Consider the following 13,285-nt stretch of genomic DNA (forward strand, 5'->3'; position numbering starts at 1 on the left):
TTGCACGGTGTTCTAGTACTCTTTTACTAGGCGATACCCAAGCCTGGCAAATTTCTAATTTATGAGTCCAAGCAGCATGACTCAATAAAGCCTCATTCCACTTTTATGTTTTATAGAGTCTCCCATTAGAATATCAGTATCCACAGAAGGAGCAAATACTTCTTCATGTAAGTATACTTAAATAATATTCTATTCACTGGTTTTTAACCCAAGGCACTATCTGCTTTGGAAGGTCATGTTCACGTCTATCTTCTGCCCCTATTAAGGGTCAGAGTATTGAGTTTGGCAATAGGTGGTATTTGCTGTTTGGAGTAGAAATGGCCTCCTAATATGCTTAAGGACAACTAGACATCCTGTCCTCCCAATATACATAAGAATATTAAAATACACCACAAATGTGTTAGTTTTAGGGTAATCTGGTGGCTTTGAATATTGAGAAATAATTGCACAAGTTCTGAGGCCTAATTCCTGGCAAGCAGTAGAGCACATTGTGTGTCTTTTCAGCTTCTCTGGATGCCTTCAGCAACTGCCTGAGGCATGATACCCAGCTATTTGGAGCCTCCGTTCCAAAACTTCTTCATTCTCATATAAAGTTAGCTGTGATGGAGTAAGAAAACTATATATAGATGCCCTTAATTCAAATTTGATAGCAAGTAACTAATTATGAAAATGTTTGAAAGCAAGCCTCTAGGCAAGATCTCAGATTAGTTTTCGTCTATTTAATGTGAAATGGGCTTTGTGCTTGTGGACTTCTATAACTGTTAGATTGATTGGGGTTTTGTGCTATGTCGGGGGAACTTAAAATATTAGCAAGGACTAGTATAAAGAGTTTTTGATACTTATAAATTGAGAATATCATCGTATTAAATTTTGATACTCAACAGGGGAGTTTGTCAAACCTTGAAAATTAAACTTATAACTACAGTCTTTCTCTTCCTTATGCTAGCTCCTTATTTAAAGCATTTCTCAGTTTGATAAGCTCTTCAATAAATAGATGTTCCTAGTTATTCTATTTCGATCTGGGGAGTGTGTTGAAGGAACAATTTCCTTTTGCTATCAGCAGGGTAGGAAAACTCATGAAAAGAAAGTCTGTCCTTTTGGCAATTTAAGTTGTTTTGTCAATCTGTTTAAATAAATCCTGTTTGATGTTACAGCCTTTCCCTCCAGGTTGGTGATACTAGAACTGTAACTATATGGTATAAAATTATCTTTTATTGTGTGAAGTATGGTGTTTTGGCTATATTTTAACTACATAAAGCGTCATTTAACTGGATTGATGGCAATAGCCTGGTGAGATCAAACAGGAAATGAAATGCTAGAAAGGGCCAAATTAGTTTCCTATGTGTTCCAAGGGCTCTCATCATATCCTCCAAAATGATAATTTCTGCCAGGGAATTTGTGCTATTTGTTTTTTAATTCTACTTATAAAAAGATTAGTATAATTATGTGGATTTTATATAGCTAGCATCCAGGAATCACATTGAGCTTTTTTTTTTTTTTAAGTGTTTATTCTGCAGAAGCAAATACTAGGTTTTTCTTTTTTGGCATTTTGTCTGGAAATAATTTCTCTCCTGTGTAATTCATTGAATAAAGTTATTGAAACTCTTGTAATTGGAACCCTTCATGCTATCATCAATGGGACCATAGATACTATCCTTAAGCATATCTGAGCAGTTTGGGAATGTAAAAAAATACTTTTGGTTTTCCCAAGCTTTGGGGAACTGAAATAAATCTCTCAGTTTATGTTTCTATTCATTGCATTATCACTGAGAGAGAAATAATTATGAAATCTGACTCCATTCCCTAATTCTCAGTAGAATTAGTTTTTGATATTTGGCAATGGTTTAAAACTAAGAAAGGAAGCTTTGTGTACCATGATATTAAAATATTTCAATGTGCCATTTTCACACATCAGTCACCCCGGGTCATGGTAAGTTCTCAGTAAATATGGTTGAATTGATTCATGAACACATTTTTTTGTGGAACTTAAATTTTATTAGGAGAATATAAACAGTGAATATAATAAACTAGTAACACGATATATTAGAAGGTGCTACATAGTCCCAAAATGAGAAACAGTAGAGGAGGGGAGGGGATAAGGAGAGTTGAAACTTGTGATTTTTATTAGGTTGATCAAGGTAAGTCTCATTAAATTGTTGATATTTGGACAAAAAGTGGAAAGAAGTGAAGGGTTAACTTTGCAAACATCTAGGGAAACTGGCTGGGCATGGTCGCTCATGCCTATAATCCTAGCATTTTGGGAGGCCAAGGCGGGAAGATTGCTTGAGCCCAAGAGTTTGAGGCCAGTCTGGGTAACATTAGTCAGACCTCAGCTCTACAGAAAATTGAAAACTTAGCTGGACTTGGTGGCATGCACTTGTAGTCCCACCTTCTTGGGAGGCTGAGGTGGGAGGATCACTTGAACTCAGGAGGTTGAGGCTGCAGTGAGCTGTGATTGTGCCACTGCACTCCAGCCTGGGTGACAGAGGGAGACTCTGTTTCAAGAAAAACAATCAAACAAACAAACAAAAAAACAAACATCTGGGAAAACTGTATTTAGGCAAAGAACAGGCTGTACAAAGGCCCTTAGGCAAAAGCATGGCTCATGTGCCGTGTAGGGGACCATAAGGAGCCCTGTGGGGTTGGAGTAGAAGGAACAAAGGGATGAAATATAGAAGATGAGGGCCACAGACCCTGGGGTCTGAGCATGTAGTGCCTTGTAGACCATTGTCAGGACATTGGTATTTAATGGAATCACTCTGGCTCCTGTGTGAAGAATGACTCACTGGGAGGAAGGGTAGAATCCAGGATCCCAGTTAGGTGGCTTTTGCTGACAGCATAGTGGCCTGGCCCAGGCTGGTAGCAGTAGAGGTGGCAAAAAATAGTCAGTCTGTAATAGTTTGAAAGTCAAGCCAGCAAGATTCCCTAACCAATTCATTGTGAGGTGTTAGCGAAAGAGAAAAGCCATAGGTAAAACCAAGGCTGCTTTTGTTTTTGGTTTTTAACTTTTGGTGTTCCATTTTATTTTCTTCTTTGGCTTTTTCATTATACTTCTTCATATTAACTATTGTTTTACTTGTTTCTTTATAATTACAATATGCAAGTTTTACTAATCCTAGTGTGTTTTTTAAAATTTTAGATTCAGCGGGTACATTGGCAGGTTTATTACATTTTTTAATCTCATGAAAATATGCTCTTCAGTTTGAAAATATAAACCAGTCGTGGCAGGAACCAGGTCCAGTCTTAGTTACAATAATGAAAATAGCATGAAGCACACAGTCCATTTCAAGGCAGCCACACGCAGGACTTGCATTGCAGGGAACAACTGTGAGGTACAAATATCTCCATTTAGTAAAGGCTGAAGGTGAACCTTGAAGAGTCAGCAATTACAATAAGCCAAACTCAAAAATGCCAAATATATAAAAAAGTCAAAGGCCTCAGAAAAGTTTGCCTGGTCAAAAATAATCAGCTTCAAAGAATAGATTTGTTTTCACTTTATTTTAGCCAGCAAGGAGATGCTAGTAAATCCCTGTATTTGAAAAGCAAACTCTGCTTTTCTAATGTGATTGTGCCTGTACCGGCTACATTCTTTGAACTAATGACATTGGTGTTTTCTAAAGTAAATGTTGAAAAGCCTCTCTGAAGTAGTATGGATTCAGCAAACATGTTATGTATTAAACAGTTCTCTGCGATTTGGGTGTCAGTGTAAGACAGGGGAGGCTTTCAGAGCAAACAGATATAGGCAGAGGAGATGGATCTGACTTCACAGCCCCCAAAGTTCCCTTTTTTCCTCTTTAACTCATGTTGGATTAGAAGAAAAAAAAAAAAAAAAAAAGAGCAGGCATGGTGGCTCATGCCTGTAATCCTAGCACTTTGAGAGGCCAAAGAGGGAGGATAGCTTGACACCAGGAGTTCGAGACTAGTCTGGGCAACACATTGAGACCTCATCTCTATAAAAAATAAAGAAATTAGCCAGGCCTGGTGGCAGCCCTGAAGTCTCAGCTACTTGGGAGGCTGAGGTGGGAGGATCACCTGAGCCCGGGAGTTTGAGGCTGTCCTAAGTTATGGTTGAACCACTGCACTCCAGCCTGGGCAACAGAGCGAGAACTTGTCTCTCTTAAAATAAAAACAAACAAAAAAAGAAAGAAAGAAAAAAAAACAAAAAGAAGAAAATAGAAGTCACTCACCTACCCTTCTACCTACTTAATATATTATAAGCATTTTTCTCATGTTTTTAAATAGTAATCAGAAATATATTTTATAGGTCACTGTCACAATAAAGAAATCATTCTTGACTGGAGGTTTTTAAGGGATTTTTCATTTACAAACACATTATCGGTTTTGCCCCCTTTCTGTTTATTTTTCCTACCACTTGTAAATATTAGTGAAATATCAAGGTTCTTAGTCCTTCCCTTTGTAAGACAATTTTTACTACTCAATTTTTGGAAATTGGAAACTTCCATTGTTCATTCACTAGTTTAGAGTTGTTAATTATATTTTTAAGTTCTTTATACTAATCTAATAAAGATCAAAATTATAATTTTCTTTATTTTCTTTTGTTTTTTGTAAATGAGGCATCTGTGACTAAAAACTTATAAATAATTGCCTAAATGAGTTTTCTATTACATATAAGTGACAAGTTTTAGGAGAAGAACTTGAACCTTACAAAACAGTCAATAGGACTATCTTGCTGCTCCTTTTACAGAATCAGCAGAAGTAAAGTGATTGTTTGGAACAAGCCTTAATGACTTCTTCTGGAGATGCCAGCTGCTAGTAGCCCCATTTTGCAGACAATTCTGTTGAATACCATAAAAAATTGTTATACCAACCACTTTGCTGAATTAAGCCCCATCCATTCCAATTTAATACATAAATGAGGAAAACAAAACGGAAAATCTAACAAATAGTAATAGGAAAGAAAATCAAGATAAATCCCGGGAAAACAGTTGAAGTGGTAATATCTGTTTCAAATATGAATAACAGCAAGCATTTATTGAAGGCTTACTGTGTGCCAAGTGCTGTGCTTGATGTTTTACATGGATGATGACTCATGGTTATCATGAAAACTTATTACACTGTACGTTGAAACTGATATATGTTGTCCAAAGTTACACAGCAGCATTTAACCCCAGATAATGCAGTGGACTGCTATGTCACATAACGTTTTGCTGCCTCAAAGAAAAAGCCCTTACTATTGAAAGAAATGGGATTCTGTGAGTGGATTGAAAAGTAGCCTTTGGCACCAAGTTTATTGGGAGTATATGTGGTGGATTCAAGTAAATGACTTGTCTGGGGCCAGTTGTACCCAAGTGATCTTCATGTTACACGTCAAAGCATGGCAGGTGAATGAAATGGGAAGAGCACAAATGCTGAGTGGACTCATGCTCTTAAGTCTAAATACTAATGCTGAGGACAACCGCGGTGGCTCATGCTTGTAATCCTAGCACTTTGGGAGGCCATAGTGGGAGGATTGCTTGAGCAAATTGATCATTTGAGCCCAGGAGATTGAGGTTTCAGTAAGTCATGATCTCACTACTACACTCCAGCCTGGGCAACAGAGACCCTGTCTCAAAAATAATAAAAGAAATAAATTCTGGTGCTGCTAATTACCGTATAATTTTAAACAAATTATGTGACTTCCCTGAGACTCAGTTTCATCTCTCCTCTCCTCTCCTCTTCTTTTCTGTTCTGTTCTTTTCTTTTCTTCTTTTGACAGGATTTCTCTCTGTCACCCAGGCTGGAGTGCAGTAGTGCACTCATGGCTCACTGCAGCCTTGACCTCCTGGGCTCAAGCCGTCTTCCTTCCTCAGCCTCCCTAGTAGCTGGGACTACATGCGTGTGCCACCACACCTGAGTAATTTTTTTTAGAGACAGGATTTCGCCATGTTCCCCACACTGCTATTGAACTCCTGGGCTCAAGTGATTCACCCATCTCAGCCTACCAAAGCATTGGAATTGCAGGCATAAGCCACCATGCCTGGCCCCGAGATTCAGTTTCTAGGTCTGAAGAACGCTATTTATTTTAAACATATATTGGGAAGTCTAATGTGAGAAAATGCATGTATATCATTTAGCACAACTTTGCTTTAAGGTGGTCCCTTCATGTATGGAAGAGAGCTAGTGTGTGAAAAAGTGACATGGCTCTAAAAAGAGAATAAAAGTCAGAGAGTCTCTACATCTTACTTCAACAACTTTGGAAAATGCCCTTATTGTTGGAGAAGGAAACGAGTTTATGATTTTAGCCTAAGTGATGATGCTGACAGTTCTTTGCCGGGAAATCACTATGTCTTTTCAAAATATTATATATTCTCAGCTAAGGCTTCATTTTACAGGAACTAATCCAGGAAGTCTTCCATGAAATCTCTGAATGAAATGAACAATTCAGTTTTTAATTTGGCACCTAAAAAAGCTAGCTGAAGGAAAAGAATGTCTTTGCAGAGACATTTCTGTCATAATGAGATAGAACGGTTTCACTTGGGAATAGCACACTAATATGTATTGATTAGATTGGACCAGATCTGGGTGGTCCATTGGTGGAATTTAGACCCATGGCTCTTACATTCTACCCTCAGTTGTAACTGACTTACCTGCTTTTATGGTAGAAAAAAACTTCTGGGAGCTTAGCTAAATGATTCTTAGCTGGAAAAATGCCATTTCAATTTCAGATGTTTATTGGTCATAACATGTGAACCTCTCCTGCCACTGTTGGAGAGCTACTTTTAATTGAATGCAAATTGTGTTTTCAGATTTCCATAAACATGGCATTTTTCATGGGTTGGTGGCTCTGCCCACTGTGGAGAATGACAAACAAATTATCATGCATCATATAGCAATAAAATAATAATTCAAAAAGAAAATTGCCCTACTCGTATTACCTCATCTTTTTGGTTGGCTGGAGAGTTAGTTACAGATTTTTAGGATACTAGAGTGACTTGGTGCAAGAGTTGGGGCTCGTATATTATAGCCATTCATAGGTGCAAGCAAGTTACTGCCTTCGCAATCGGTTCTTTTATTCTGTATATGAATATATCTTCTTTTTCTTTTTTAAACAATACTGCTTGTGAGTATAATTTATTTCTTCACTTCTGCCTTTGCCCTTTCTAAAGTCATTCACTGTCTATCATTGCATTCCACCAATGGAGGAGAGAATCTAAAAAGTTTTGATTAAGCTTTGACCTTTCGTACTGGTTGAAATTAACGCTTTACAGAATTATTCTTTTGGACCATAAAATATGTGTGTGCGTGTGTGTGTATGTGTATGAGATATAGATATAGATATAGATATAGATATAGATCATTGATACTTGCATCATACTTTACATTTTATAAGGCATATTTTCTTATTTTGAGTCATTTATTTATACAACTCAGTGGCTTAGATTTCATCGCATGGATGAGGGACTTGACGTTCAGAAATCTGTGACTTGTCCCAAGTCAAAGAACAAATAGGTAGTTCTAAAAAGAAGAGAAAGTCTACTCCTTATCTAAACAGCACATTTTAGGGAAGAATCTGATTGGCCCTGATTGCATCATGTCTGACCCTAAAATACTGCATCCAGGGAGATTAATGCCTCCAGCTGAGTGGGGGCTGGGGCACATATCCACTGCTGTGTGTGTTGGGGTTAGTGAGGGCAGATGGGCTCAGCCCCATGGGAACCACATGGTGTAGAATCATTACAGAGAGGAGAGTTCTGTAGCAAAAGAAGGGAAAAGTGAGCTAGACAGGAAAACAACAACACAATCATTGACAACTGATAAGCAAACAACCTTAGAAAAATCAGAAAATAGGTATTAGTAACAGAATTTTAAAGGAAAATTAAAAATAGGTGTTGTTGAAAATTGTGTTTCATTGGGCAGACAAAACTAAGCAGGATGAGCAATCTGAAGAAAATAATAAGCTGGAAAACTGAATATAATTGCAGTATCATTTTTTTAAAAGACTCATTAGTACCTATGAGCCATTATAATTACTCTTAACAGTGCCCTCTTTTTAACCCAGGAAATTCTGCATTTTGAAAGAAAGTAGAAAAACGTAGAGAAATGAGTTACAGTTTTGAAATTAGAATGCATGGGAAGCATTTTGAAATCTGTAAAATATTCTACCTTTGATGTCAAAAGTCAGAGTACTTGATATGGATCCTTTAAAAAAAATCCATGATTGAGGAGGTTTTGAAAAATTCCTAGTTTCTTTTACCAGAGTAATTGTATGTTGATTAGGGTTTGGGTGTTTTTTGTTTTCAATTTGGAAAGAAAAAGAGCGTGCTTAGCCCATTCCATATAATATTGTATAGAAAACTCACCAGGTCTTGTTCAATTGTGAGATAACACTGATTGAGGTTTTATCAGACTTATAGACATCACCATTTAAACTTAAACGAAATAACAACTCCGGTAATTCATCTGTGGGCATCTTCCACTTTTCTCTGTCCCACTCTGTTATAATGCACCTCCCATACAAGCTGTGAATACTTAATTCATTTCTTTAATAACTTGCTGTGTATACATAGTTTAGCTAATCATCAAAAGTGTTGGAATGCCACTTTTCATTTTATCTCTTAGTCTACCAAAGGTCAGCAAACTCTCAAAAACCAATTAATTGGGTCACTGTGGCTTATAGCCTAGAGCTATGCTCATCTTTATTCAAGTCCATAACCATCTCTGATTTCAGGTTTGGTGTTTAGGTTGAATTTATCCATCAACGATGGGCTCTCTGGTTTGTTCTTTGCTGAGGTATTCTAGCACTACCTCTTGAGTGAATACCAAACTTTAAAGAGCTTTTTAAGAAATGTCAGAAGGAGAGAGTGAGAGAGAGAATGCCTGGCTTTGTGAAATGTTGCAGAAATTTGTATTTGTAATTATCACAAATTTAATCAGTCTTTCCTTTAAATTTTTAAAGCAATTTTGGACTATTCTCATTATTTCAATGGTAGGGAAAGTAACATATAGATAGGGATAGGCCAAGTGACACCTAAGGTCAAATAGCAAGTGAGTGGTGAATGTAGGTGAATTAAAATTGGATGGCCCTGTTTTTGCTGTTTCATCCTTAGATCACTGAAAACTTTCCCTCTCTTTTTTTTTTTTCTTTTTTCTTTTTTTCTTGAGACGGAGTCTAGCTCCGTCGTCAGGCTGGAGTGCAGTGGTGTGATCTCGGCTCACTGCAACCTCGGCCTCCCGGGTTCAAGCAATTCTTTTGCCTCAGCTTCCCAAGTAGCTGGGATTACAGGTGCGTGCCACCACGCCTGGCTAATTTTTGTATTTTTAGTAGAGATGGGGTTTCACCATGTTGGCCAGGCTGGTCTTGAACTCCTGACCTCAAGTGATCTGCCCACCTTGGCCTCCCAAAGTGCTGGGATTATAGGTGTTAGCCACTGCGCTTGGCCAAAACTTTCCCTCTCTTTAATGAAAATGAATAGATAATAACCAGGTCCTACTGTATTTCAGCATGAGGCTAGGAAACGTGTATGCATATTTCTTGGGAAGTGGGAGGTGGGAGGTGTAATGATTGGGGGAGATAAATAGGAAATAGTCCTTGGGCTGAAGGAGTTCGCAGCAAAGTAAAAAGTTTAATTGTGATTAATTGTGCATAATGACACATAATCATAATGGGAAGTAAAATATGGCAAGAGGAAGACTTTCAAATTAAGTTTTTATTTTTTTGTAATATTCCTTAAGATAGAAAAGCCAGCCGGGTGCGGTGGCTCACACCTGTAATCCCAGCACTCTGGGAGGCAGAGGCAGGTGGATCACGAGGTCAGGAGATTGAGACCATCCTGGCTAACATGGTGAAACCCCATCGCTACTAAAAATACAAAAAATTAGCTGGGCATGCTGGCGGTTGCCTGTAGTCCCAGCTACTGGGGAGGCTGAGGCAGGAGAATGGCGTGAACCTGGGAGGTGGAGTTTGCAGTGAGCCGAAATCGCGCCACTGCCCTCCAGCCTGGGCGACAGAGCAAGACTCGTCTCAAAAAAGAAAAAAAAAATAGAGAAGCCATTTGTGGTTATGTAATTTAAAAGAAAATTTTGGCCAGGTGTGGTGGCTCATGCCTGTAATTCCAGCACTTTGGGAGGCCAAGGCAGGCGGATCACTTGAAGTCAGGAATTTGAGACCAGCCTGGCCGACATGGTGAAACCCTGTCTCTACTAAAAATACAAAAATTAGCCAGGCATGGAGGCACATGTCTGTAATCCCAGCCACTTGGGAGGCTGAGGCAGGAGAATTGCTTGAACCTGGGAGCGGAGGTTGCAGTGAGCTGAGATCGCACCACTGCACTCTGGCCTGGGTGACAGAGCAACACTCTATCTCAAAAAAAAAAAAAAAAAAGAAAAAGAAAATATTATTATTATTACTATTTTTATTATTATTATTTTACTGTTGTCTGTCTCCTAAAATAGCAAATTGTTGTTTCTACTTCATATTTATAGGTCATTTTACTAAGAAATCAGAATCCTGAAATTTATCTCATTTTAAAAGATGATGACATTCTATAATTTACCGTCAAGAATAAAAGATTAGTGATGATTGAAGGTGCTGGAAATTAATTTACACTAAATAGCGTTTTGAAAATAGTTTGGGGAACTTTCTGAAATATAACTAGAAACTTTTAGAAAAACATGACTATAGTATGGTAAGTTGAATCATTGTTGATGAGCAGACACTTATCCTTGATCCAGAGATGGATTTGCAAAGGCTATGTTACATATCCGAGGAGATACTTTTGTTTAGGCCATCTGGAAATGTGTGTATATGAAAAGGTTGCAATTTTATTTTTTTAATAGAGACAAGGTCTTACTATGTTGCCCAGACAGGTTTCAAACTTCTGGGCTCAAGTAATGCTCCCACCTCAGCCCCAAAGTGCTGGGATTATAGACGTGAGCCACCATACCCAGCTTGCAATTTCGTGAACTTGTTTTATTCATTAAGTAAGACTAGTTTTGTTTTTTAATTTTTATTTTTTAAAGACTTGAGTTGATCCAAAGAAGAGAGAAGTGGTAAATTTTAAAAAGGATGCCTAGTTACAATCAAGGAATCCAGTAAAGTAAATTAATCTGTTAAAATTATAAAACAAAAATTTTGCCTGTATGATCATTCCTCCCTCAATTTTCTTAAAATTCATGTATTAAGAGCAGTGACTAACTGACAAGAAGCTTCTGTGCCATTTGATAAAGATTTCAACTACAAATGGGAATTAAGGTATATTAAAAAATAAAATTCTGCATGACAAAATATTTAAAATGTTAGTTTTTAATGTTCTACACAAATATTGTCCTACATTTTAACCTAGAAATCTACGTATTGAATCAGCCTATAAAAATCCATTTCTTTCACAAATAATGTAGCTTTGAGAACAGATTTTTTTCAATAATTCTCAGTCTACAAAGCTATGAAAAGGAAGTTGCTGTTGCTGCATTTTTTTTAAGCTGTAAAATCTAATATGCCCCAGCTCTGATGAAATGTACCAGGAGGAACCTGCCTTGTCAAACAGGATATTTTTATGATGAAATGTGATACGAAGAGGCATAGCCTTACATATATCTGAGAGAAAATTATTTAAGTGGCCATAATAGATTTTTCAGAAATTTTGTACATTTCTCTTACTTGATCCAGATGCATTTTTTTCCTCTGTTGTTCTCATACCAACTTCTTAATTTCACCTCCCTAATGTTCCACAGCATAAATACATCTTTGTTCAGAGTTTCTCCAAGTTATCTGTGAGAAAATAAACTATACAAAGGGTCCTTGGGTATGTTTTAGGATACATAGATTATGGGGGTGGGAGAGTTACCTTGTGTGTGCAAATGAGACTGTATGTGAAACGAAGATAAGGTTTGGAGGGAAATAGATGATTCAAAGATACCTAAGAGGTTTATTAAGACCTTTAAAAATGATTTTACAGTGCCTGTAAAGAGGACTGATATTTAAACTCATTCAGCTTAGTGAAAAAAATGAAGAAAAATGGAAAGTAACATGCACTACATGTGTACACACAGAAACAAGTATAATAAAACTTTCTGTCTTTTTTTTTTTTTTTTTTTTTTTTTTTTTTTGATATGAAGTCTCGCTCTGTCACCCAGGCTGGAGTGCAGTGGCATGATCTCGGCTCACTGCAACCTCTGCCTACCCGGTTCAAGCGATTCTCCTGCCTCAGTCTCCTGAGTAGCTGGGATTACAGGTGTGCACCACCACACCTGGCTAATATTTTGTATTTTTGGTAGACACAGGGTTCCACCATGTTGGCCAGGCTGGTCTCAAACTCCTGACCTCAAGTGATCCACCCGCCTTGGCCTCCCAAAGGGCTGGTATTACAGGCATGAACCACCACGCCCAGCCCCTGCTTATTTTTTAAGGTTTCTAGAACATTGGCTGTGATCTTTTGGGTAAATAGTGCACCGAGGAATTAGTCTAATAAAAACTTCTGGTGGAGAAGGTCTTCATGAAGAATAGAGTTGGCTGTAGTCTCAATTTTCAAAATGTCATAACTCTTCTCCTTCCTTTTTATTTGAAGTGAAGACCTGGGTATATTTTATTAAAATAATGGTCTGAAATTATAAAAAATGTTCTTTGTCCAATCAAGGAGTAAAATCAAACCTTGTATTATTTTGTAGTTATACTCAGATGTTAGACTATCTTCTAGTCCCCAGCAGTTCACTCTAGGTGGTCCCATAGCTCTTGCTTGAACCACAGTCTTGCCACTTCTTATCCATAGTGATGTGCACATCAGTTCCCACACCAGAATGTAAAATACTAGAGGGAAGAATTTTGGTTGATTTGTGTTTCTATTCCCATAACTTATTACTATGCCAGTTCCCCTGGAGTATTTATTAAATGGATGTCAATATCCACAGTGAGTTAATGAATTTTTTTGTTGGATTATCATTTTTTAAGTTGTACACATTTACAATGAAAAGAAAACCACCTTCACTTTAAATCATGGGCACAGATATTTAAGTATTTTAAAATCAAAGTTTTAAAAAACTAACATTGGCTTAAATAATATTTATTAGAGAACTTGTAACATTTTGAGAAGCATTCACATTCTACCTATGTATATTTTAAATTTATTTCTGTTTTTTACATCTGGAAGATTTTTTTCATTTTATCATAAATACTTGTTTTTATGGTAATTTATAAAAATCAGTTTCTCCTTTGATAGGATTATTACAAATTATTTCAGAATCTACTTATTAACTGGTCGCTGTTCCTCTCTGTAGTGCTGAAGAGGCACTTGCTTGGGAACAAGAGAAGTGCCGCAACAGTGTCAATAACATGGATTTTTCATTTATTATC

The 13,285-nt window shown here is 37.3% G+C and overlaps 1 protein-coding gene across 10 annotated transcripts in view; it reads left to right on the forward strand.

Moving 5' to 3' along the window:
* Positions 1 to 13,285, forward strand: part of NRG1 (neuregulin 1) — a 224,379-nt gene that overhangs the window by 68,420 nt on the left and 142,674 nt on the right. For 6 of the 10 annotated variants that reach the window (XM_003311657.6, XM_001168846.7, XM_001168989.7 and 3 more), the window contains exon 5: positions 117 to 167. The exons of the other annotated variants lie outside the window; for them this stretch is intronic. In XM_003311657.6, coding sequence (XP_003311705.1) covers positions 117 to 167 — 51 coding nt within the window. The remainder of the gene's footprint in view (positions 1 to 116; positions 168 to 13,285) is intronic. 10 annotated transcript variants of the gene reach the window in all.

The sequence above is a fragment of the Pan troglodytes genome, chromosome 7 (assembly GCF_028858775.2).
Source record: "Pan troglodytes isolate AG18354 chromosome 7, NHGRI_mPanTro3-v2.0_pri, whole genome shotgun sequence".
NCBI classification, from domain to species: domain Eukaryota; kingdom Metazoa; phylum Chordata; class Mammalia; order Primates; family Hominidae; genus Pan; species Pan troglodytes.